The following is a 27,320-nucleotide window of genomic DNA, read 5'->3' on the forward strand; positions in this document are numbered from 1 at the left end:
CTCTCCCTTTCCCTCCCTCCCCACCCACCAGGTGTATCTGAGCAGGCCAGATGTGTGTCCTCAGGGTCTCTATGACCTCATGCTGAGCTGCTGGAACCGGGACTGCAAGCTCCGCCCATCATTTGCCCACATTCACTCCTTCCTCACAGAGGATGCCATGAACATGGTGTAGAGTGAGAGAGGAATGGAAGAGTGAGATGGAGAGAGAGGGATTAGAGACGGCTACCCCTACCTCCATTCCTCCATTCATCATAGAGATGAGTGCTTTGAGCGAGGGATGTGTGTAGAAGTGGTGGAGGTGTAGAGGGAGAGGTGTGCAGTAGAGGGACGGGTGCCTGCTTGTATATTTTGTATTTCTCTATGATGGGCGGATGGGGCTGAGACACCGCTGGTTCGGTTTTCACTCCCACAAGACAGACCCCAACCCAAACCCATTTCACCCCCCTGAGTAGTCTCTAGATTGTCTTGATAAGAATGTAACACAACACAATGGTTGGTGCGGTGGTGGGTTGGTGTCTGATTCTGCATAGTGCTTCCAGGACCACCGATGGTCGGTCAATGGTCTGCTAGTGAACACAGGGAAGCTGTTAGACGTATGGGGAGGCGATGTGACAATGCTTGGTAATGTAGATGAAGCTAAAATGAATGTGTAACGCTGATTAACGTTTATCAAAGAATATAAACAATACCAATCTGATTATGTATCAATGTCAGACTTTAATACTCTGACACTCATAGTTTAATAGCATATTAACATTTTGGGATAAACTTAACACATCATCCTATATAGATATTTTATTACTTGACCTGCTAATGTTTTTGGTATTGTATAAATCATGTGCTAGGGTTACTGGTGAAGGTCTATATATATTCTCATACTGTCAACATTTCTCCATCTCAAAACGGTACGCACACATTTTTCACACAGAGATGAAATTGCACACAAGGTTTGCTGTCTTAGTAGTATATATAAAACGAGTATGTCCCAGTAAAGTCCATTATGTTTCACTAGTTATCAGTATATAACCCAGTTCTTCCCAGACCCTTATTCCCAGCTCCAAACCCTCCATCCCAGACCCCAGTCTAAGGTTGTCTCTAGTCTCATGGAACCAGACGAGTGTGGCTGAATATTGCATTATATTCCTCTGGCCTACCCGTTAAAGTCTGGCAAGCAGAATGATGGTATCTCATACACAGGCCAGTAGCAGACACAGCAACAGCTGTTCCACCAGCAGTCTGTAACACCAGGCATTAGACACACACACACAATGCTGTCAGTCAGTCAGCTGCTCAGCCCAGACTTGGCTGGCATTGTGACTATAGTCTTCCACATTCTGCTTCCCACTCCACCCAACTCAGTATCTCACCAATCCAGAAGCCTTTCATTCTGCAGTCTCACTCATATCTCTCACAACTGATCCACTCTGAGCTGTAACTATGGAGTTATAGAGGGCTGGTGTGAACTGATCTGGACTCGAGGACTCTTTCCAGGACAGGAAGTGTGTGGTTGTTACCATAGAGATATGGTTGTTACTCTACCAGACTAGAACCCTTTGGACTTCCGGAGCCAGAGAGAACTGACTGGTGTCATGTGACATGAGCCTCACTGACTGAGAGAACAGGTACAGTAGGGGAGGTGCACTGTGAACGGCTACAGACTATGAGATTTGAACTTAACAGAAGAGAGACTTCCTTCCTGATGAGAGCTGGAATAGTACAGCCCACAGCAACACACACAGCACTGCCTGTGGTGACATCACATGTGAAACTGACAGTTGTGATTGGTGACTAGCTGATGGAACAGCATAACATGGATGGACAGATGGATTGACAACTAGAGGGGAGTGGGGGCTGATATATGTAAATGACCATTTTCATGTGTAAGTGAGGTGAGCGATGTGATTTTCTACCAGCGATGGATAGCGGAGCTGGGTCTGACTCAGTGACCCAGATGCAGAAAGGGGGGTTCATGTATATGTCCAATACACTACCAGCTGCACTTTAAAGGCCGTTTCTGGCCGCTCGCCCCAACACCTGCACTACAATACTAGAGTCGTGGTCAGTCTTGGGGCGTAGTTACAGTACTTGTAGTTGAACAACTAATTAACAACACTTTCAGAGTAGCTCCCACAACACTGGTATGTATCATGTTACTATACGAGTATCAGGTTAGTATGCTAGTCTGGATGTTGGAGCGTACAGACAGTCTGTATCCCCTTGGTGTTAGTACTGATAGCAGTCCAACATGGCGTTGCTGGTCAAAATAGATGTAGTTCTAAACATAAAAACAAGTCAGTGTCTTGTGATTTATCTACTTAAAGATGATCATGTATTCATGATTCATTTCAGTGGATTGTTGTTCAAATAGAACTGCCTCATAAAAGTTGTCAAGGAGGAAAATTCAGCTTTGGAAAACCTCTGTCTGCATTATGAGGAAAGGCAGAGTACACCAAATGCTTTCTGCCAGTGTTACATAGATACCCAGCAGACCTAATGGTTAAAACATCCCAATCACAAAGAACCTAACACTCATGAGAAGAGGAGCAGTAACAACTGTATCCAAAGCCTTTTAGTTTGTCAGTAACCTTTCATCTACATTACTCTGCCTTACTGACTGTAGTTCTGCATAATGTGTCAGGCTTAATCAAGATGATCAAATAATCCTTGTTTACTGATTGAATGCGTGTGAATGGTGGTGCTATATGAATACAGTATGTGTCTCGATTGACCTTTTTCGATATACAAATATGGGTTTAGTTGGGCTAGTGTATATATTTCCTGTATACTACTTAGAATCTCCTTGTTGTCAGTGATGTCATCCTTTGTCTTTGAAGCTGAACCTGATGTGTACATATTTTAAGGACAGAATTGTTATTTTGTTGACTAATATATGGAATTTCTTTGTTACAGTTGGGGTCTCTTCTTTTTGTTCCTCTGTAGAAAGCTTGCTACCTTACCTTGGTGCCATTGTAATTCATTGTGTCGTCTATTTTTGTAGTTTTAATAAAGTTAATCTTTCCAAATAAAGCAAGGAAGAATGTTCTACTTGTCATTAAAACACACACGACAACAAAGGGTTTACGTTAGGAAATCAGAGTTTGTGTTTATATGTTGTTACAATAATTTCATTCCAAATATTTATAACTTAGTGCACTTGCATACTAAATTTACACTACACGGGAGGCCAGGATTATTTTGGCAAGTCAACAAAGTATAGATGGAAATAAACACAGAAATCACATTTAACTAAGTGCAGCTACAGTACAGAAAAAGGCTAGAAGTCACAAATCATTGACTGATGTAATATACAGGTGTGTGCATAAGTGAAAGCAGTAGAATTTGTTTGACGAAATTGGCTTTCATTAATATCTTTAGGACATAGCATGCCTCTAGATTGTTCATGTTTAACCTGGTGTGATAGTTTAGCCTTTAGGTTGAGAGAAAAATGGGAATCTTTCAACTTAGTCAGGCACTTGGTAACAAAATGCATAGACAGCCAGATCGCATGTAAGCTTTGGGGTAGTATTCAATCCGGTAGAGAGAAGTAGCTTCTAGAATCCTGAGCAGCGGTATAGAATTAGAAGGATTCTATTTCTATGGTATAGAACAAGTCCCTAACAACTACAACAACCCTGTACTACAAAAGGATCAAACCAGCACGACAAAAATACCCCATTCTAATGATAATATTACGATATGAAAGGATAGCTCCTAATTCAAATGTATATTGTCTACTCCAATCTATAGAAGGTTCCTGTATACCCCACTGGACCATACAACTTAATGGAAGTCCACTACTTTAGTGTTTTTGCCTGTTCCATTGTCATTGTCAAGGGAAACATGTTTGGCATGGCAATTCTATAAGGATTTGAAAAGAGAGCAGAAACAGACTGGCACCCATTCCCCTCTTCTACACACATACCTTCACCTCAAACAACACCAGACACCACGTGACTGACAGTACACCTGACCTAGAGAGACCTCTGAGGTTAGCCTTCAGCAGGAAATCCCCAGTCTGCTCCCTCCCTCTTCCTTCCAATCACTTCACAGAATATCTCCACCTTTATACAGTTGTAGCACAGTAGAAGCTCTGATCGAAGGCCTGTCTGTCTAATAAGTCTAGGGTTTAGAAACACACTGGAACTAAGCCATAATGGTGTACATGACAATCTGTCTGTTGGATAAACAACAGTATAGTAACAGAATCTGTAGTTCCTTGTTTATTGCTTTGGTAATTAGATTAGGTACCATCAGTCGGTACTCCATTGATTGTGTCTATGCCAGTATTGTACCAACACAGAAGAGGTTTAGTGCCAACCCATCATATAGTTCGTGATGTCATCCCCCACAAATGGCAGAGTCATGGCAAAAAGCCCACAAATCATAAAACAGACTTACAAAAAACAGCATAATCTGCATGTAACTTGGCTTCTATTGTAATATGGCTTGTAGTGATATGATTAATTAGACTCTAAAACAAGGCACTGGCCATTCTAGAGTGTCATCTTAGAGATATGAGTAGATAGACTGATCTAGAGTCTACTGTCAGGGGAGCACATAGTGGAAAACCACTTTGTCCATACGGTGGTAGACAGAGGTACTGGAATGCTGTACGGCATGCAGAAGTCATGTATAAAAATGACTACCATTATCTAAATTCTGATTGTGGACATTTCTTCATTTCTTCCCAGTGAAAGTAAAAAGCATTTCTTCATTTTCAAAGCAATTGATAGCAACTAAGCAAGCTTCCGATGCTGAGAACCTTCTAGAACTGCAAATGTTGACAAAACAATCAGCTGACAAACCCAACAATAACATGGATGACCTCATACTGACACGATTATTTCCTACATCATTTCTCAAACACAACCACATCCCAATGAAATAACATTCTAGGAATTACAACTATGTGACAGTTGAACAGTTTATATGGACCCAAACCTGTAATGGAGGGAGACAGAGGCAGGCTTGAAGCAGTGATTAAAACACACTGAATAGCGGACGGAGAGAAGAGTACAGAATGGTGGAGGAGGCGGAGTTACTACCAGAACGACGAAGGCCGTGTCATGCTAGTCCAAAGTGCTTTTCTTTCCTTCATCCAAGCTGAACTAACCAGTTATGAATGACCAGGACACACACTCCCCCAGTAGGCTTACAACATACAGCTTGGAACCATCCTCTGTTTTCAGATCAGTGCCAACAAGGACCAGGAAGCAAGAGGGGAGGTCGAATAAGAGTGTTGAGACATGCCCTAAGGAGACAGGCATGCCCTAAGGAGACAGGCATGCCCTAAGGAGACAGGCATGCCCTAAGGAGACAGGCATGCCCTAAGGAGACAGGCATGCAGACAGACAACTACACTAGGTAATAATAATTATAGGCACAAGGAGGCAGTATGGAGTTCCTGGTCTGGCGGGAGACATGCCCTAAGGAGACAGGCATGCCCTAAGGAGACAGGCATGCCCTAAGGAGACAGGCATGCCCTAAGGAGACAGGCATGCCCTAAGGAGACAGGCATGCCCTAAGGAGACAGGCATGCCCTAAGGAGACAGGCATGCCCTAAGGAGACAGGCATGCAGACAGACATGCCCTAAGGAGACAGGCATGCAGACAGACATGCCCTAAGGAGACAGGCATGCAGACAGACATGCAGACAGACATGCCCTAAGGAGACAGGCATGCAGACAGACATGCAGACAGACATGAACTAAGGAGACAGGCATGCAGACAGACATGCAGACAGACATGCAGACAGACAACTACACTAGGTAATAATAATTATAGGCACAAGGAGGCAGTATGGAGTTCCTGGTCTGGCGGTGCAGGCTGTCTCAATAACTAGGCTCCATTCTCAGCCCATTCGGGTGGACAGCCCAACCTGTGGAAAGAAGGGGAGAGAATGTCAGTGTTTGTCGACAAATATGTACACACAAATTATATTTTCCTCTCTCTTCCTCACACACACACACCTGTGAGATGTTGATTCCAGTGAGTTTCTCCACGGCAGCTGGTAGTCTGGTCATGATGTCCAGAACCTCTCCGGTCAGCTTGGCCGCGCCCACCTCACCCCCGCCGCTGGAAACCATGGTAACCTTCTGGGCCATGGAGAGGGGCCTGCTGATCTCCTCTGCTATCTAGAGGACAGGAGGAGTGATGGCAGCCTCAGGAAGAGAACAGCAGCAGACAGGACTGCAGTAACAGTACACTACATGTCCATCTGTCATCTAATCAATCTGTCATCCATCTATCCTCATATCCACTGAATCTGACCATCCATCCAATCTCTTCATCCATCCGCTTAAACTCTCCCCCATCAATCCTTCTCCCTATCCATGCACCCTCCCAGTCCTACTCCCAGTGTGACTGACCAGTGGTAGTTTCTCCAGCAGCATGTCCACCATGGCCCCCTCCCCGTACTGTTTAAAAGCCTCAGCCTTCTTAGCCATCTGCTCTGCCTCGGCACGACCTTTAGCCTCCAGAGCAAACGCCTCAGCATCGCCCCTCATCTACACAGACAGGACAGAGAACACATTAGTTCAAATAAACAAAGGTTGTATATATGAAATAATAAATAAGAACACTCAGTTGCCAGTTTATTAGGTATACCCATCTAGTACCAGGTAGGGTCCAGAACAGCCTGAATTCTTCGGGTATGGAAACATTGCTCAATTGGTTTCAAGGGACCTACTCGTGTGGCAGGAAAACATTCCCCACACCATTACACCACCAGCCTGTACCATTAACACCAGGCTGGATGGGGCCATGGAGTCATGCTGCTGACACCAAATCCTGACTGCCACCAGCATGATGCAACAGGAACCGGGATTCGTCAAGCCAGGCAATGTTTTTCCACTCAATTGTCGAGTGTTGGTGATCGCGTGCCCACTGGAGCTGATAGGAGTGGAACCCGGTGTGGTCGTCTGCTGCAGTAGCCCATCCGTGACAAGGACCGACCAGTTGTGCCTTTCGAGATGTCGTTCTGCGCCGCCATTTGCCTGTTTGTGGCCCATCTCTTAGCACGATCCTTGATGTTCTCCTCCAACCTCTCTCAACAACGAGCTGTTTTCACCCACAGGACTGCCGCTGACTGGATGTTTTGTGTTTGTCGCACCATTCTCGGTAAACCCCAGGTACACCCCAGAGACTCGGTAAACCCCAGAGACTCGGTACACCCCAGAGACTCGGTACACCCCAGAGACTCGGTACACCCCAGAGACTCGGTAAACCCCAGAGACTCGGTAAACTTCGTCGATTCCGGAGCTAACATCAATTGTTCCGGAGCTAGCCAGCTGAAGAGTTCCATCAATCACTCCTGGGCTGCAGTCACCTATCCGGACCCGTTTTGCTGCCTACGCGGAGCCCCACCGGGCCTTCACGGCTAGACTGCCGACGTTGTCTACCCGAGGGAACTGTCCGGCTGGCTCCTCCGGCGCAACGTTGCCTGGGCGCCCATCTGCGGCCTGCTAGCCGTTGGCTATCTTATCGGCTGCTATCTGAATAGACAATCGGACAATTTTTATTTTATTTATTTATTTTTCTTCTTGGGCCTCTATAACTATATCTATTGTTTTTATTTTTGTTGTTGTTGTGTGATTTGGATTCATCCCCTCTACCACACGGAAACCCACTAATCTACTGACGGAACGCAAGAGTTGGCTAATAACAGACCTCCATCTTATGCTAGCTTGCTCCTATGCTAGCTTGCTACCGATTTAGCTGTCTAAATCGCCGTGACCCCCAACCAACCTCTCCACTCACTGGACCCTTTTGATCACTCGACTGAGCATGCCTCTCCTTCATGTCAATATGCCTTGTCCATTGCTGTTCTGGTTAGTGTTTATTGGCTTATTTCACTGTAGAGCCTCTAGTCCTGCTCATTATACCTTATCCAACCTATTAGTTCCACCACCCACACATGCAATGACATCTCCTGGTTTCAATGATGTTTCTAGAGACAATATCTCTCTCTTCATCACTCAATACCTAGGTTTACCTCCACTGTATTCACATCCTACCTTACCTTTGTCTGTACATTATACCTTGATGCTATTTTATCGCCCCCAGAAACCTCCTTTTACTCTCTGTTCCAGACGTTCTAAACGACCAATTCTTATTGCTTTTAGCCGCACCCTTATTCTACTCCTACTCTGTTCATCTGGCGATGTAGAGGTGAATCCAGGCCCTGCAGTGCCTAGCTCCACTCCTATTCCCCAGGCGCTCTCTTTTGACGACTTCTGTAACCGTAATAGCCTTGGTTTCATGCATGTTAACATTAGAAGCCTCCTCCCTAAGTTTGTTCTATTCACTGCTTTAGCACACTCTGCCAACCCGGATGTTCTAGCTGTGTCTGAATCCTGGCTTAGGAAGACCACCAAAAATTCAGACATTTTAATTCCAAACTACAACATTTTCAGACAAGATAGAACTGCCAAAGGGGGCGGTGTTGCAATCTACTGCAAAGATAGCCTGCAGAGTTCTGTCCTACTATCCAGGTCTGTATCCAAACAATTTGAACTTCTACTTTTAAAAATCCACCTCTCTAAAAACAAGTCTCTCACCGTTGCCGCCTGCTATAGACCACCCTCTGCCCCCAGCTGTGCTCTGGACGCCATATGTGAACTGATTGCCCCCCATCTATCTTCAGAGCTTGTGCTGCTAGGCGACCTAAACTGGAACATGCTTAACACCCCAGCCATCCTACAATCTAAACTTGATGCCCTCAACCTCACACAAATTATCAATGAACCTACCAGGTACCTCCCCAAAGCCTTAAACACGGGCACCCTCATAGATATCATCCTAACCAACTTGCCCTCTAAATACACCTCTGCTGTTTTCAACCAAGATCTCAGCGATCACTGCCTCATTGCCTGCATCCGTAATGGGTCAGCGGTCAAACGACCTCCACTCATCACTGTAAAACGCTCCCTGAAACACTTCAGCGAGCAGGCCTTTCTAATCGACCTGGCCGGGGTATCCTGGAAGGATATTGATCTCATCCCGTCAGTAGAGGATGCCTGGATATTTTTTTTTAAATGCCTTCCTAACCATCTTAAATAAACATGCCCCATTCAAGAAATTTAGAACCAGGAATAGATATAGCCCTTGGTTCTCCCCAGACCTGACTGCCCTTAACCAACAAAAAAACATCCTATGGCGGGCGTTCTGCATTAGCATCGAACAGCCCCCGTGATATGCAGCTGTTCAGGGAAGCTAGAAACCATTATACACAGGCAGTTAGAAAAGCCAAGGCTAGCTTTTTCAAGCAGAAATTTGCTTCCTGCAACACCAACTCAAAAAAGTTCTGGGACACTAAAGTCCATGGAGAATAAGAACCCCTCCTCCCAGCTGCCCACTGCACTGAAGATAGGAAACACTGTCACCACTGATAAATCCACCATAATTGAACATTTCAATAAGCATTTTTCTACGGCTGGCCATGCTTTCCACCTGGCTACTCCTACCCCGGTCAACAGCACTGCACCCCCCACAACAACTCGTTTTACTAGCCTGTTTAACCTCTCTTTCGTGTCGTCTGAGATTCCCAAAGATTGGAAAGCAGCTGCGGTCATCCCCCTCTTCAAAGGGGGTGACACTCTTGACCCAAACTGCTACAGACCTATATCTATCCTACCATGCCTTTCTAAGGTCTTCGAAAGCCAAGTCAACAAACAGATTACCGACCATTTCGAATCTCACCATACCTTCTCTGCTATGCAATCTGGTTTCAGAGCTGGTCATGGGTGCACCTCAGCCACGCTCAAGGTCCTAAATGATATCTTAACCGCCATCGATAAGAAACATTACTGTGCAGCCGTATTCATTGATCTGACCAAGGCTTTCGACTCTGTCAATCACCACATCCTCATCGGCAGACTCGACAGCCTTGGTTTCTCAAATGATTGCCTCGCCTGGTTCACCAACTACTTCTCTGATAGAGTTCAGTGTGTCAAATCGGAGGGTCTGCTGTCCGGACCTCTGGCAGTCTCTATGGGGGTGCCACAGGGTTCAGTTCTTGGACCGACTCTCTTCTCTGTATACATCAATGAGGTCGCTCTTGCTGCTGGTGAGTCTCTGATCCACCTCTACGCAGGCAACACCATTCTGTATACTTCTGGCCCTTCTTTGGACACTGTGTTAACAACCCTCCAGGCAAGCTTCAATGCCATACAACTCTCCTTCCGTGGCCTCCAATTGCTCTTAAATACAAGTAAAACTAAATGCATGCTCTTCAACCGATCGCTACCTGTACCTACCCGCCTGTCCAACATTACTACTCTGGACGGCTCTGACTTAGAATACGTGGACAACTACAAATACTTAGGTGTCTGGTTAGACTGTAAACTCTCCTTCCAGACCCATATCAAACAACTCCAATCCAAAGTTAAATCTAGAATTGGCTTCCTATTTCGCAACAAAGCATCCTTCACTCATGCTGCCAAACATACCCTTGTAAAACTGACCATCTTACCAATCCTCGACTTTGGCGATGTCATTTACAAAATAGCCTCCAATACCCTACTCAACAAATTGGATGCAGTCTATCACAGTGCAATCCGTTTTGTCACCAAAGCCCCATATACGACCCACCATTGCGACCTGTACGCTCTCGTTGGCTGGCCCTCGCTTCATACTCGTCGCCAAACCCACTGGCTCCATGTCATCTACAAGACCCTGCTAGGTAAAGTCCCCCCTTATCTCAGCTCGCTGGTCACCATTGCATCTCCCACCTGTAGCACACGCTCCAGCAGGTATATCTCTCTAGTCACCCCCAAAACCAATTATTTCTTTGGCCGCCTCTCCTTCCAGTTCTCTGCTGCCAATGACTGGAACAAACTACAAAAATCTCTGAAACTGGAAACACTTATCTCCCTCACTAGCTTTAAGCACCAACTGTCAGAGCAGCTCACAGATTACTGCACATAGCCCACCTATAATTTAGCCCAAACAACTACCTCTTTCCCTACTGTATTTAATTAATTTATTTATTTTGCTCCTTTGCACCCCCATTATTTTTATTTCTACTTTGCACATTCTCCCATTGCAAATCTACCATTCCAGTGTTTTACTTGCTATATTGTATCTACTTTGCCACCATGGCCTTATTGCCTTTACCTCCCTTATCTCACCTCATTTGCTCACATCGTATATAGACTTGTTTATACTGTATTATTGACTGTATGTTTGTTTTACTCCATGTGTAACTCTGTGTCGTTGTATGTGTCAAACTGCTTTGCTTTATTTTGGCCAGGTCGCAATTGCAAATGAGAACTTGTTCTCAACTTGCCTACCTGGTTAAATAAAGGTGAAATAAATTAAAAAATAAATTAAAAAAACCCAGAGACTCGGTACACCCCAGAGACTCGGTACACCCCAGAGACTCGGTACACCCCAGGTAAACCCCAGAGACTCAGTAAACCCCAGGTAAACCCCAGAGACTCGGTAAACCCCAGAGACTTGGTACACCCCAGGTAAACCCCAGAGACTCAGTAAACCCCAGGTAAACCCCAGAGACTCGGTAAACCCCAGAGACTCGGTAAACCCCAGAGACTCGGTACACCCCAGAGACTTGGTACACCCCAGGTAAACCCCAGAGACTCAGTAAACCCCAGGTAAACCCCAGAGACTCGGTAAACCCCAGAGACTCGGTAAACCCCAGAGACTCGGTACACCCCAGAGACTCGGTACACCCCAGGTAAACCCCAGAGACTCGGTAAACCCCAGGTAAACCCCAGAGACTCAGTAAACCCCAGGTAAACCCCAGAGACTCGGTACACCCCAGAGACTCGGTACACCCCAGAGACTCGGTACACCCCAGAGACTCGGTACACCCCAGAGACTCGGTACACCCCAGAGACTCGGTACACCCCAGAGACTCGGTACACCCCAGAGACTCGGTACACCCCAGAGACTCGGTACACCCCAGAGACTCGGTACACCCCAGAGACTCGGTACACCCCAGCTGTTTGAGGTACTGGAACCGGCGCGCCTGGCACCGACGATCACGCCACGCTCAAAGTTGCTTAGGTCACTCGTTTTGCCCATTCTAACGTTCAATGTAACAGAAATGCCAGTCTGTCCGCTTTATATAGCAGGCCACGTGACTCACTGTCTGTAGGAGCGAACCATTTTCATGAACAAGGTGGTGTACATAATAAACTTCTGAACCACGTTGTTTTATGAAAAATATATCCAAATGGGAAATGGATGGTTTAATAAGGATGTGTATAATATATGAAACAGGAAGAGAGAGAACTTATCCTAAAGTAAGGTTATATTAATTCTTGAATCTACTTGAGACGCACATGTCCCAAGTAGGCACCTGGAAATGCAAATGCGCTACGCTAAATGCTAAATGTACTCGTTAAAACTCAAACCTTGATCAAAATTCACAAGCAGGGTATTAAATTAAAGCTACACTCGTTGTGAACCTAGCCAGCAAGTCAGATTTTTAAAATGCTTTTCGGCGAAAGCATCAGAAGCTATTATCTGATAGCATGCACCCCCCAAAATGCCAGCTCGACACGTAAACAACAGATTTTGCGATAGACGGCGCTACCCAAAACGCAGAAATAAAATATAAAACATTCATTACCTTAGACGAGCTTCTTTCTTGGCACTCCTATATGCCCCATAAACATCACTATTGGGTCTTTTTTTCGTTTAAATCGGTCCATATATACCCAAAATAGCTTTGTATAGAAGTAGTGTCATTCAGAAAAATTCATCGTTTTTAAACGCTGCGTAATTTTTTAAAATTAAAAAAGTCGACGATAAACTTTCACAAAACACTTCGAAATCCTTTTGTAATCCAACTTTAGGTATTAGTAAACGTTTATAATCTATCAAAACGATTACAGGGCGATGTCTCTTCAATAGGTCCTCACTTCAAAAACAATGCAATCTGATCTCTCTCTGAACTGCATCCGGGTAAGGACTGGAGAACTTGGGGTCAGACAGATGGATTTTCCAACAATTAATTCGATTGAAAATTAGTACAATGGCGCCATCGTGCGGAATTTGTAGACGGTGCAGGCAAATTCCCATTAAATTCTGTTGTCCTTTAACAACTGGTGGAAGTGACTTATGGAAATTATTTTTTGCTTTCAGAGAGCAGTTTTTCTTGCGTTTTTCAATGAAACACACGCTCTGTTATAGTCACAGCCGTGATTTAACCAGTTTTATAAACTTCAGAGTGTTTTCTATCCACACATACTAATCATATGCATATACTATATTCCTGGCATGAGTAGCAGGACGCTGAAAAGTTGCGCGATTTTTAACAGAATTTTCAAAAAAGGGGGGGGTAGATCTAACAGGTTAGGGAAGTGAGCGAAGTCTACGAAGGAGGAGACAGGGAATATAGAATAGAGATGGGAAGAGAGAACACTATGGAGAGAACACTATGGAGAGATGGATATGGAGAGAAGGGAGATACAGAGAGCGAGAGAAAGTGGATGAAAGGGTGGAAGGGACAGGCTGTCAGGGGGGAGCTAAGACAGGAGGCATATCAGACAGCTATTGTACTGGGCGTGAAGAGACAACAGGAGTGACAGGAGAGTGGAGGGACATGATAGAGAAGAGAGAGGAGAGAAGGGAGGCGCTGCTGAACTCACTCTGATGGACTCTGCCTCTGCCTCAGCCTCCATGATGAGCTGTGCACTGTGAAAGAGAGAGACAGTTTGAGTTGAGCTGAACAAATGTTGGACCCTTAACAGGACTCACTGTCCAGGACTACCGACGACTACAGAACAGAACATACCCACAGTTCTGACATACCCCCATCATTCCCCTTTTATGGTGACAATAAGGCCTTTATTTGCTGTTTACTTTAAAGGTATTGCAATTAGACATTTAAAGTGTCTCAAAGGAATAGCAATGGTGAACTTGATCAAATGTCCCGGAGGGGGTGTACCTGACCGTTTCTGAAAGACAGAAACAAAATGTCCCGGAGGGGGTGTACCTGACCGTTTCTGAAAGACAGAAACAAAATGTCCCGGGGGGGTGTACCTGACCGTTTCTGAAAGACAGAAACAAAATGTCCCGGAGGGGGTGTACCTGACCGTTTCTGAAAGACAGAAACAAAATGTCCCGGAGGGCGTGTACCTGACCGTTTCTGAAAGACAGAAACAAAATGTCCCGGAGGGGGTATACCTGACCGTTTCTGAAAGACAGAAACAAAATGTCCCGGAGGGGGTGTACCTGACCGTTTCTGAAAGACAGAAACAAAATGTCCCGGAGGGGGTGTACCTGACCGTTTCTGAAAGACAGAAACAAAATGTCCCGGAGGGGGTGTACCTGACCGCTTCTGAAAGACAGAAACAAAATGTCCCGGAGGGGGTGTACCTGACCGTTTCTGAAAGACAGAAACTAAATGTCCCGGAGGGGGTGTACCTGACCGTTTCTGAAAGACAGAAACAAAATGTCCCGGAGGGGGTGTACCTGACCGTTTCTGAAAGACAGAAACAAATGCAAATGGTTGTGGATCTGTAAATAGATCGTTTGCAATAATGTTTTGCAGTCACTTTTTCCCCAAACATAAATATGCTGTACTGCCCATGAATTCTGAAACATGGTGTTCCTGGAAAAAAAGGACAACTACAGTTTGGTTACTAACAGCTGTAGCCTACACACTTCAATGTAAAACATCAACCACAGACTCTCATTTCAACTGTCTGTTATAAACTGCGCTCCCTGTTGGATGCATAGGCTAGCTAGAGCAATTTTTAAATGTTTATAATAGCCTATCTAATAGGTTCTATTAAATGAGAGATGTGCATTGTCATTTGTTCTATGGCTACTTCAGAAATATGAATATGGCCAGAAAATATGAGGAATTTATTCTGCAATGATCATTATTTTAGAACGCAAAAATAACAGCAAATGATTACATCTTGTTATTATATTTAGCTACTTGTTTTTGGCTATGAATAAGATTGTCCTCATAAATTCTTAATTTGCACAATGTTATTTTAGCCTTTTAGCAATGCAACACTAGAAACGTTGTGTACACATGGTCCAGAGCCTGCAGGAGGAGAAGTACATTCTCACCTCAAGTTTACTTTTTATAAGTGACAACTTTCGCGTGAAAACTGGCGCACGCAGGTTTTGGGGCATATTTTGTGGGTACAAAACATTTCTCAATGAGGCCCCGGGTAATGTAACATACCGTTCTGCCTCAGCCAGTCTCTCCAGACGGTATCTCTCGGCCTCAGCAGGCTTCTTCACCGTGGCCTCCAGCTCCATCTCCTTGCGGGTGATCTCCTGCTCCTGCAGCATGATCTGCTGAGACCTCTCCACCACCTTCACCTGCATCGTCTCCTCCTCAATCCGCTGCTTCGTCTTCGCCACCTACATAACCCCAATAACACAACGGATTTACAAAACAACACTCAGACACTTCACATCAAAAGTGATGGCAGTGGAGGGAATTTGAGGATCATGCACATGTCTCAAGTTAGGATTCTGCCCAGTGTAAATAAACGGGAATATCTTCCATTATCAGAACACGACACACTGCCTCAGCTGTGTTGAGCGTCTGAATGAGAGGATCATTGCACGGCCCAGAGTTTGGTGGTAGGATACCTGCAGCTGATATGCCATCTCAGACTCTGCCTTCTTGGTGTTGACCTCATAGTCGTAGGAAGCCTTCTTCAGCTCGTAGTCTCTCTGGGCTTTGGCCATCTCGATCTCATTCAGATACTGGGCCGACACCTTCTCCTGCATGGCCTGGGCCTCACGGATCACCGCGTCTCGTTTGTACTGAGCCTCTCCGATCCTGGCATCCTTCTGCACCTGAGCTGTCCTAGCTTTACCCAGGGAGGTGAGGTAGTCCTGACAGAGACAGTGTTATTATTATTATTAGAAACATGGTAGTTTGGGTCCAGCATGCTGATTGGCTGAAACAGCATTTCAGCTGTGCGTATATCAGGCAATATACCACAAAAATACTTACTGTTTTTTTTATTTTATTTTTTTATCTTTATTTAACCAGGCAAGTCAGTTAAGAACAAATTCTTATTTTCAATGACGGCCTAGGAACAATGGGTTAACTGCCTGTTCAGGGGCAGAACGACAGATTAGTACCTTGTCAGCTCGGGGTTTGAACTTGCAACCTTCCGGTTCCTAGTCCAACTCTCTAACCACTAGGCTACCCTGCCGCCCCAATATGGCCAATATACCACGGCTAAGGGCTGTGTCCAGGCAGTCCGCTTCGCATCGTGTCAAAGTACAACCCTTTGTCATGATATATTGGCCATATACCACACCCCTTTGAGACTTATTGCTACTATAAACTGGTTATGAACATAAACAGACATAAACAAGTATTTTTGTGCAGCAATTTGTCTTGCATTTTCAAACACTGACTTTCAAAAAGGCATTTGCATTTTTACCAAATCTGTGCTAATATCTCAATTTCAGACTGTTTTCTGTAACAATCCCAGTGTGACCTTCATACCGTAATGTCGCTGTATATGTCAGAGCGAACAAACCTGGTCGTCGTGAACGTCTTTGAGCGTGTAGCTGACCACGCCGATGCCCATGTTGACCAGGTCAGAGGAGGCCACCTTGAACACCTGCTCAGAAAACTTCTTACGGTCCTGGTAGATCTCCTACAGGGGAAGGATAATATAATAATACCATTTAATACCACTTTTATACATTTTCATATTGGTGGCCCCAACGGGGATCTAACCCATGAACCCTGGCGTTGCAAGCGCCATGCTCTACTAACTGAGCCACAAAGGACAAGTGGGTTGTTTACGTGCTGCTGTGCAGTTTGTTGCTAACGTTTCTTTGCTACCTGCCAACTTTACGGTTTTTATTATTTTTCCCCTTCGCACAACTTTTTTCATTTTCACCCCGGACGCTTTATCTGGACATGGTTCTACACGACCTCCACCAGCCGAAGCTAAGAAGTAACATTAAACCTTCTAATTGCAGTCACTGTACTCATAATATACAGGAGAACGATCGCCTTATGGCGAGGACAGCTGTGCTGCAAGCCCAGCTTCAGACGCAATCGTTAGGCAAGGGCCATTTAAGTGTAGGAAAGGATGAAACGGTGTCTGTGCCACCAGTATGTACAGAAAGTAGTATAAATCCCCTCGTACGGTCCCTGCAGCCGGACAATTTTCTCATGGCTTCTGGAAGGAAATGCTGTAGGAATACTCAACCAGTGTCGCCCATTCAGCCGACAGAAACTTTCAACCGGTTCTCCCCATTTAGCAACGAGTCGGTCCGAGTCTTCTCTCCACCCGTTACAGACTCCATCCTAGCTGGAGGGGTGCTCTCATCTTATCTATGAACATAGACAGGGCTCTAACTCATCTAGCTCCACAATGAGATAGGGTGCAGGCCAGGCAGCAGGCTGTTAGCCAACCTGCCAGCTTAGTGGAGTCTGCCACTAGCACAGTCAGTGTAGTCAGCTCAGCTAATCTCATTGAGACCATGTCTGTGCCTCGATCTTGGTTGGGCAAAACTAAACATGGTGGTGTTCGCCTTAGCAATCTCACTGGAATAAAGACCACCTCCATTCCTGCCATTATTGAAAGAGATTGTGATTTCTCACATCTCAAAATAGGACTAGTTAATGTTTAGATCCCTCACTTCCACTAACACTAACATTTATGATAGCAAATTTCAATTTACAACAACAAAAACGACTGTTTTCATCTTCTAGTCGTGAAATTTATGCAGCCTACTCAATAACTTTTTATAGTTACTGTTTACAGGCCTCCTGGGCCATATACAGCGCTCCTCACCGAGTTCCCTGAATTCCTATCAGACCTTGTAGTCATGGCAGATAATATTCACATTTTTGGTGACTTGAATACTCACATGGAAAAGTCCACAGACCCACTCCAAAAGGCTTTCGGAGCCATCATTGACTCAGTGGGTTTTGTCCAATATGTCTCCGGACCTACTCACTGCCACAGTCATACTCTGGACCTAGTTTTGTCCCGTGGAATAAATATTGTGAATCTTAATGTTTTTCCTCATAATCCTGGACTATCGGACCACCATTTTATTACATTTGCAACCGCAATAAATAATCTACTCAGACCCGAACCAAGGATCATCAAAAGCCATGCTATAGTCTCAGACAACCCAAAGATTCTTAGATGTCCTTCCAGACTCCCTCCACCTACCCAAGGACGTCAGAGTACAAAATCAGTTAACCACCAAAGTGAGGAACTAAATGTAACCTTGCGTAATACCCTAGATGCAGTCGCACCCCTAAAAACAAACAAAATGTGTCATAAGAAACTAGCTCCCTGGTATACAGAAAATACCCGAGCCCTGAAGCAAGCTTCCAGAAAATTGGAACGGAAATGGCGCTACACCAAACTGGAAGTCTTTCGACTGGCTTGGAAAGACAGTACCGAGCAGTATCGAAGAGCCCTCACTGATGCTCAATCATCCTATTTTTCCAACTTCATTGAGGAGAAGAACAATCCAACATTTATTTTTGATGCTATCGCAAAGCTAACTAAAAAGCAGCATTCCCCAAGAGAGGATGGCTTTCACTTCAGCAGTGATAAAATCATAAATGTCTTTGATGAAAAGATACATTAGAAAGCAAATTACGGACTCCTCTTTAAATCGGCGTATTTATCCAAACTCAGTTGTTCTGAGTCTGCACAACTCTGCCAGGACCTAGGATCAACGGTGACAAGCAAGTTTTTTTTAAATACTATATCTCAACACATTGATGAAAATAGTCTTGGCCTCTAAACCTTCAAGCTGCATACTGGACCCTATACCAGCTAAACTACTGAAAGAGCTGCTTCCTGTGCTTGGCCCTCCTATGTTGAACATAATAAACGGCTCTCTATCCACCGGATGTGTACCAAACTCACTAAAAGTGGCAGTAATAAAGCCTCTCTTGAAAAAGCCAAACCTTGACCCAGAAAATATCAAAAAGTATTGGCCTACATCGAATCTCCCATTCCTCTCAAAAACTTCAGTCTGGTTTTAGACTCCATCATAGCACTGAGACATAATGTTAACTTTCACTGCTATGCGCACGATGCACAGCTGTACATTTCGATGAAACATGGTGAAGCCCCAAAATTGCCTTCCCTGGAAGCCTGTGTTTCAGACATAAGGAAGTGGATGGCGGCAAATGTTTTACTTTTAAACTCGGACGAAACAGAGATGCTAGTTCTAGGTCCCAAGAAACAAAGGTATCTTCTGTTGGATCTGACCATTAATCTTGATGGTTGTACAGTCGTCTCAAATAAAACTGAAGGACCTCTGCGTTACTCTGGACCCTGATCTCTTTCGATGAACATATCAAGAACATTGCAAGGACTGATTTTTTCTGTCTTCGTAACATCGCAAAAATCAGAAACTTTCTGTCCAAAAATAATGCAGAAAAATGTATCCATGCTTTGTCACTTCTAGATTAGACTACTGCAATGCTCTAATATCCGGCTAAAGCACTAAATAAACTTAAGTTAGTGCTAAACATGGCTGCTACAATCTTGACTAAAACCCCAAAATGTTATCATATTACTCCAGTGCTAGCCTCTCTACACTGGCTTCCTGTTAAGGCTCGGGCTGATTTCAAGGTTTCACTGCTAACCTACAAAGCATTGCATTGCAAAGCATTTCTAAGGTCTTCGAAAGCCAAGTCAACAAACAGATTACCGACCATTTCGAATCTCACCATACCTTCTCTGCTATGCAATCTGGTTTCAGAGCTGGTCATGGGTGCACCCTCAGCCACGCTCAAGGTCCTAAATGATATCTTAACCGCCATCGTTAAGAAACATTACTGTGCAGCCGTATTCATTGATCAGGCCAAGGCTTTCGACTCTGTCAATCACCACATCCTCATCGGCAGACTCGACAGCCTTGGTTTCTCAAATGATTGCCTCGCCTGGATCACCAACTACTTCTCTGATAGAGTTCAGTGTGTCAAATCGGAGGGTCTGCTGTCCGGACCTCTGGCAGTCTATGGGGGTGCCACAGGGTTCAATTCTTGGACCAACTCTCTTCTCTGTATACATCAATGATGTCGCTCTTGCTGCTGGTGAGTCTCTGATCCACCTCTACGCAGGCAACACCATTCTGTATACTTCTGGCCCTTCTTTGGACACTGTTAACAACCCTCCAGGCAAGCTTCAATGCCATACAACTCTTGTTCCGTGGCCTCCAATTGCTCATAAATACAAGTAAAACTAAATGCATGCTCTTCAACCGATCGCTGCCTGCACCTGCCCGCCTGTCCAACATCACTACTCTGGACGGCTCTGACTTAGAATATGTGGACAACTACAAATACCTAGGTGTCTGGTTAGACTGTAAACTCTCCTTCCAGACCCACATCAAACATCTCCAATCCAAAGTTAAATCTAGAATTGGCTTCCTATTTCGCAACAAAGCATCCTTCACTCATTCTGCCAAACATAACCCCGTAAAACTGACCATCCTACCAATCCTCGACTTCGGCGTTGTCATTTACAAAATAGCCTCCAATAGGTAAAGTCCCCCCTTATCTCAGCTCGCTGGTCACCATAGCATCTCCCACCTGTAGCACGCGCTCCAGCAGGTATATCTCTCTGGTCACCCCCAAATCCAATTCTTTCTTTGGCCGCCTCTCCTTCCAGTTCTCTGCTGCCAATGACTGGAACGAACTACAAAAATCTCTGAAACTGGCCCACCTATAATTTAGCCCAAACAACTGCCTCTTTCCCTACTGTATTTATTTTATTTAGCTCCTTTGCACCCCATTATTTTTATTTCTACTTTGCACATTCTTCCACTGCAAATCTACCATTCCAGTGTTTTACTTGCTATATTGTATTTACTTTGCCACCATGGCCTTTTTTTTGCCTTTACCTCCCTTATCTCACATAATTTGCTCACATCGTATATAGACTTGTTTATACTGTATTATTGACTGTATGTTTGTTTTACTCCATGTGTAACTCTGTCATTGTATGTGTCGAACTGCTTTGCTTTATCTTGGCCAGGTCGCAATTGTAAATGAGAACTTGTTCTCAACTTGCCTACCTGGTTAAATAAAGGTGAAATAAATAAAAAATAAATAAAAATTACATAGGCTTGCTCCTACCTATATTTCTGATTTGGTCCTGCTGTACATACCTACATGTACGCTACGGTCACAAGACGCAGGCCTCCTTACTGTACCTAGAATTTCTAAGCAAACAGCTGGAGGCAGGGCATTCTCCTATAAAGCTCAATTTTTATGGAATGGTCTGCCTATCCACGTGAGAGACACAGACTCGGTCTCGACCTTTAAGTCCTTATTGAAGACTCAGCTCTTCGGTAGGTCCTATGACTAAGTGTAGCCTGGCCCAGGGGTGTGAAGGTGAACGGAAAGGCACTGGAGCGACGAACCGCCATTGCCTGGCCGGTTCCCTTCTTTCCACTGGGATTCTCTGCCTCTAATCCTATTACGGGGGCTGAGTCACTGGCTTACTGGTGCTCTTCCATGCTGTCCCTAGGAGGGGTGCGTCACTTGAGTGGGTTGAGTCACTGACGTGATCTTCCTGTCCGGGTTGACGGCCCCCCTCAGGTTTGTGGAGATCATTGTAGGCTATACCTGGCCTCGCTTCAGGCTAGTAGGTTGGTGGTTGAAGATATCCTTCTAGTGGTGTGGGGGCTGTGCTTTGGCAAAGTGGGTGGGGTTATATCCTGCCTGTTTGGCCCTGTCCGGGGGGATCGTTGGACAGGGTCACAGTGTCTCCCGATCCCTCCTGTCTCAGCCTCCAGTATTTATGCTGCAATAGTTTGTGTCTGGGGGCTCTCTCCCTCTCCCCCTCCCCTAGGATCATGTTTCAGGACTACCTGGCCTGATGACTCCTTGCTTTCCCCAGTCCATCTGGTCAAGCTGCTGCTCCAGTTTCAACTGTTCTGCCTGCGGCTATGGAATCCTGACCTATTCACTGAACGTCCTACCTGTCCCGGTCCTGCTGTTTTGGACCCTCTCTCTACCGCACCTGCTGTCTCTGAATGATCGGCTATGAAAAGCCAACTGACATTTACTCCTGAGGTGCTGACCTGTTGCACCCTCTACAACCACTGTGATTATTATGATTTGACTCTGCTGGTCATCTATGAACGTTTGAACATCTTGGCCACGTTCTGTTATAATCTCCACCCAGCACAGCCAGAAGAGGACTGCCCCCCCCTCAGAGCCTGGTTCCTCTGTAGGTTTCTTCTTGTCCTAGCCACCGTGCTTCTACATCAACATTGCTTGCTGTTTGACGTTTTAGGGTGAGTTTCTGTACAGCACTTTGTGACATCAGCTGATGTAAAAAGGGCTTTATAAATACATTTGATTGATTGATTGATTGATTAGGGTCGACCAGCCATAACGAGTGTACCCATGAGTGTTCCTGTCAAATTGGCCTGTTCTGAGGGGCTTTGTCCCTTCTAGTATTTCTGTATCTATGTGGGGAGGAGGTGACACCAGTAGCACACAGAGGAGATCAGCCAGAGCTACACAGGAAGTAAATGACAGACCAGGGGAATGAAAGGAAATGCGTTACTATTACATATGTTATAATAACTATTAATGCTCTAAGTTGCCAGGCAGGTTTGCTAGCCTTCTGGTAAGTTATGAGAAAAGTCAACGATGAGAAAAACAAGCTATGGCTTGTAGGTTGAAGTCAGCGAGACATTGAGCAATTCAAAAGACCAAGGCACTCCTTATGGAAGAGAAAAGGGCACCAGAGGCAACACATGCCCTTTATCAGGACATGGTGCGGTGTGTAGCCTACCTCAACAGTCAGATGGGCGATGATGGCCCTCTGGTGCCCCTCCAGTGTTTCCAGGGCGATGTTGGAGACCTCAGCCTCAGACTTCCCCATGAACATCTGACAGGCCGTGGCCAGCATCTCCTTGTTCTGACCCTGGATCTTCACCTGCCAGAGGTCAGGGGTTAGAGGTCAAAGATCACATAGGACAAATGGAGATTCCATGTGAGGTCAAATGTACCTATCCAATCAGAATACATGGCTACTTTCACATGTACACTGGGTGGGGTGTTGACTTCTAAGTCCATACTTGGGCGATGCCAGTGACAGAGATGGGCACTCCATGACGGGTGTACACCTTATCACTCTTCACATTCAGAGTCAGGGTGTTCAGAGTGATCCTAACAGAGAGAAGTGGTTCAAAGAGGGAAAGTACAGTGAGAATAGAGAAGGGGATAGTGAGAGGGATGGAGAAGAAAGTGAGTCAGACAGAGAGAGTAACCACGACTACAGGTGGAGGCTACAAATGACAGATAGATTGTGTTGCATTATAAGTTTAAAATAGTAGCCTGGTATTCATATAGGTTCATTTAACTACTAACGTTACAGTAACAGTAGAGAATACACGGGGACTATGGGGCCTTTTTCTCTATACATTAATAGAATCCCTGAATGAAACCTGGATAGATGAACGGATGGATAGATAACCGAAAGAAGAAGGGGAGGGAGAGATAGCCACCTCTGGATCTGTTGAATACAGGGGAGGACAAACACTCTACCTCCAGCGATCATTAGAGGAGGGGAACGACCAAAGCCTGGAAGAGAAGTAAAGAAGAGAGAGCAATCAGACTTTGACAGAGAAAAGGGAGAAAAAAATGCCTTAGTATATACTAAAAAGGAGTGGGTTATTTGAAAATATGAGAGATGAGTTTACATTAGGCTATACTCTCAGTCAACACAGTAGTGCACATAATTAAGATGTCATGTACACACTGAGTCTATGACATATATTAATTTGCCTACATATAGGACTACATTGCAACACCACATTCCATACAATACAATGTAAGTGAGGAGCTAGCCTACTGACAGCTGGTATTGTTGCTGTCTCTGCCTGGCCTCTAACCCTATTACAGGGGCTGAGTCACTGGCTTACTGGGGCTCTTTCATACCATCCCTAGGAGGGGTGCGTCACTTGAGTGGGTTGAGTCACTGATGTGATCTTCCTGTCTGGGTTGGCGCCCCCCCTTGGGTTGTGCCGTGGCGGAGATCTTTGTGGGCTATACTCGGCCTTGTCTCAGGATGGTAAGTTGGTGGTTGCAGATATCCCTCTAGTGGTGTGGGGGCTGTGCTTTGGCAAAGTGGGTGGGGTTATATCCTTCCTGTTTGGCCCTGTCTGGGGGTGTCCTTGGATGGGGCCACAGTGTCTCCTGGCCCCTCCTGTCTCAGCCTCCAGTATTTATGCTGCAGTAGTTTGTGTCGGGGGGCTAGGGTCAGTTTGTTATATCTGGAGTACTTCTCCTGTGCTATTCGGTGTCCCGTGTGAATTTAAGTGCGCTCTCTCTAATTCTCTCTTTCTCGCTTTCTTTCTCTCTCTCGGAGGACCTGAGCCCTAGGACCATGCCTCAGGACTACCTGACATGATGACTCCTTGCTGTCCCCAGTCCACCTGGCCGTGCTGCTGCTCCAGTTTCAACTGTTCTGCCTTGTTATTTTTGACCATGCTGGTCATTTATGAACATCTTGGCCACGTTCTGTTATAATCTCCACCCGGCACAGCCAGAAGAGGAATGGCCACCCCACATAGCCTGGTTCCTCTCTAGGTTTCTTCCTAGGGTTTTGGCCTTTCTAGGGAGTTTTTCCTAGCCACCGTGCTTCAACACCTGCATTGCTTGCTGTCTGGGGTTTTAGGCTGGGTTTCTGTACAACACTTTGAGATATCAGCTGATGTACGAAGGGCTATATAAATACATTTGATTTGGATTTGATTTTGTAAAAAGTTAACAAAGTACTGTACTGTTTGAGCTGAACCCGATTAGAGATTCCTGTCCTAGTTTACTACACACTGTGTCATCCGGGGTACGTTCAGCAGGACACAATGTTTTGTAACATTCAGATAGAAATATGTAATATATATAATATACATGCCTCTCCGACACCTAGATCAAGGAATCACGTTGGCTCAATTAATGACTTTTCTATCAGCAAAGTTTGACAATTGAAAGTGGCCCAGAGTTGCTAAATGGTATCACATGACACTTGATGATAGGCTAAAGTGAGTCACATGTCACTTGGCCCTGCATTACGTTTACTGTTACTTGCACTGTAAACAATCACATACAGTAAACAACATAGGCTTATTACAGTTTCAAGAAGGGTCATAATAATATTGGGCCATGTAGGGCGATGGGGGTAAGGCTGGGTAGATTACCCAACCTGTTTTTTTTTTTAGGGTTCTGTATAGTGCTATATAAGATTATGTTATTAAATATTAACACATAAAACAAAGCATCTTACCAGACACCACCATGGCTTCATTGGGTCCACATGTGTAGAACATCTTGATTTGGACCTAAGAGCTGTTTTGGTTAAGATTGTCAACGTCATTAGACAGTTTCCACTTGGTTGGCTTAATCGTTCAAGAATCCCTGGGGTAGTAACGTTACTAGTCTTTTGCTGCTCGTCCCAATTCCAAATAGTTACTTTTGTGGTTAGTACTTGTGCTGAGAAAAAGTAGGGAAATCAACAGTCTGGGTGGGTGTACAACAGACTACAGTTGAGAGAGAACCGTTATTTGGCAGAATGGGACAGAGGCGCTCCATCTCATCTGGGATCTAAACAGATTGATGGGAGGTTAAATTAGCCATGTGGATCCTCCAACAGTGTCGTTCGTGAATCCATGGCTTATGCCGGAAGTTACATTATAATACTTACCGTTACCGTCTGCCAATATGTTACAGCTAGCTACATAGTTACCACAGCGAGAGTTTCTCTACGGTCTCTGGTTACCATAACTAGCTAGTTGCGTCAACAATGTGAATGTTAAATACAGCAGATAGCTAACGTTAGTTAGTGCATTTACTATAGCCGTGTGCTGTCACCCATGCTGACCCACCCTATTCTGTCTCACGGCTTCACATCACTCGCCATGAACCACAGCAAATATTATATTTATCTCTTCACAGCTAATTCTGACCACACTGTCAAGTACGTAGCTAGCTAACTTGCTACTCTATGCCCGCGTCTCAAACAAATTAGCTAGTTTAAGATTGCTGGCAGAAAATCCAACGTTTACCTTACGCTAGCTAGGTCCATAACAACCACAAACAAGAAACAAATACTTGTTATCTTGCCTACTGTAACTTACCAATCGATTCTCCCTAAAGATATGTTTCCCTAAATCGTCGTGTACACTCCAGATGGTTTCAATATACTCCGATTTACGTGAATTGACGACTGGCTCAAATACTGGAATTGCAACAAAATGTTACTTAACGGACTTAATGGAGTGCAAATGCTGACCACGCCCCCTTAGGAGTATAGTGGAAATAACGCCCACTGGTGGTCAAACTGCAGACATTCTTTACCTAGAGAAATGTTAAGGTCGCGGGGGGCAACATAGGGGAGGGTTGTCTACCTTTTTGCTTTGAGGAGGGTTGTGTTTTTTTATTGGGCACAGGGGAGGGTAGTGCATTTTTTCAATGGTTTACATTCGCTCTTTTGCATTATTTATTCTATCCTTGCCACATTTCCTCATCTGCTTGCATGCACCTCCCCAATGTCAAGGTGTTTTGGTACTTCCCTTTTCCACTGCGCTTTTCGACATGCTAACTTTTACTACCACAGGTCAATGTCTGTCTATACTGTCCTCTATCCACCATTCATAGTGACAATACTGGAAAGTGGATCGCTTGTCAAGATCTGCAATAGGCTAACTAGCAATCATACCACACATAAAAGCATCCAAAGCCTGATCAATTTTCAATATGAACCCACAAGAAAAAATATGAATAGCTAATACGCAGGGGAGAGGCGAGGTGTATCATTGTGCATGAAATAAGTATTTGCATCCACCCCCTTATTTTATTCTTATTTATTCTTTTTTTTTTTGCACTGACTTTCTTGCACAGGATCGATGTACACACACTGGACTCTAAGCACACACCCACACATGCTACACTGACACTCCAACACACACACACGGGCACACACAAAACACACACATGGATTTTGAAGACACCACACACACACACACATCCACATTCCCTCACACACACTGCTGCTACTCTCTGTTTATTATCTATGCACAGTCACTTTACCCCTACCTACATGTACAGTTGAAGTCAGAAGTTTACATACAAATACATTTAAACAATTCCTGAAATTTAATCCTAGAAAAAAATTCCCTGTCTTAGGCCAGTTTGGATCACCACTTTATTTTAAGAATGTGAAATGTCAGAATAATAGTAAGAGAATGATTTATTTCAGCTTTTGTTTATTTCATCACATTCCCAGTGGGTCAGAAGTCTACATACACTCAATTAGTATATGGTAGCATTACCTTAAATTATTTAACTTGGGTCAAAC

At 44.8% G+C, this 27,320-nt stretch overlaps 2 protein-coding genes across 9 annotated transcripts in view; one reads left to right on the forward strand and one right to left on the reverse strand.

Annotated features, from left to right (window-relative positions):
• LOC110503829 (epithelial discoidin domain-containing receptor 1) overlaps positions 1-3,031 on the forward strand; it is a 67,207-nt gene extending 64,176 nt beyond the window's left edge. For 5 of the 6 annotated variants that reach the window (XM_036971243.1, XM_036971231.1, XM_036971252.1 and 2 more), the window contains one exon: positions 32-172. In XM_036971243.1, the coding sequence (XP_036827138.1) occupies positions 32-172 (141 nt within the window). Of the gene's footprint in view, positions 1-31 lie in introns of all 6 variants that reach the window. The other variant, XM_036971226.1, reaches the window with a different exon arrangement.
• Positions 3,032-3,077: 46 nt separating this feature from the next.
• LOC110512480 (flotillin-1) lies at positions 3,078-26,263 on the reverse strand. 3 transcript variants are annotated; one of them, XM_036971255.1, is made up of 12 exons: positions 26,101-26,263; positions 25,251-25,312; positions 23,473-23,548; positions 23,044-23,134; positions 22,758-22,901; positions 16,494-16,613; positions 15,586-15,834; positions 15,170-15,351; positions 13,617-13,662; positions 6,369-6,506; positions 5,970-6,134; positions 3,078-5,878 (listed from the first exon to the last, which is right to left on the reverse strand). In XM_036971255.1, exons 2-12 carry the CDS (start codon positions 25,291-25,293, stop codon positions 5,852-5,854), a joined length of 1,281 nt encoding a protein of 426 aa, XP_036827150.1. In that variant the 5' UTR covers positions 25,294-25,312; positions 26,101-26,263; the 3' UTR covers positions 3,078-5,851. The 3 variants fall into 3 exon arrangements, with proteins under 3 accessions (XP_036827150.1, XP_036827160.1, XP_036827166.1); XM_036971265.1 differs by having other exon boundaries at positions 5,206-5,878; positions 25,251-25,305; positions 26,101-26,256; XM_036971271.1 differs by having other exon boundaries at positions 5,206-5,878; positions 22,975-23,134; positions 26,101-26,254.
• Positions 26,264-27,320: the final 1,057 nt, after the last annotated feature.

This window comes from Oncorhynchus mykiss, chromosome 3, assembly GCF_013265735.2.
Source record: "Oncorhynchus mykiss isolate Arlee chromosome 3, USDA_OmykA_1.1, whole genome shotgun sequence".
In the NCBI taxonomy this organism is placed as follows: Eukaryota; Metazoa; Chordata; class Actinopteri; order Salmoniformes; family Salmonidae; genus Oncorhynchus; species Oncorhynchus mykiss.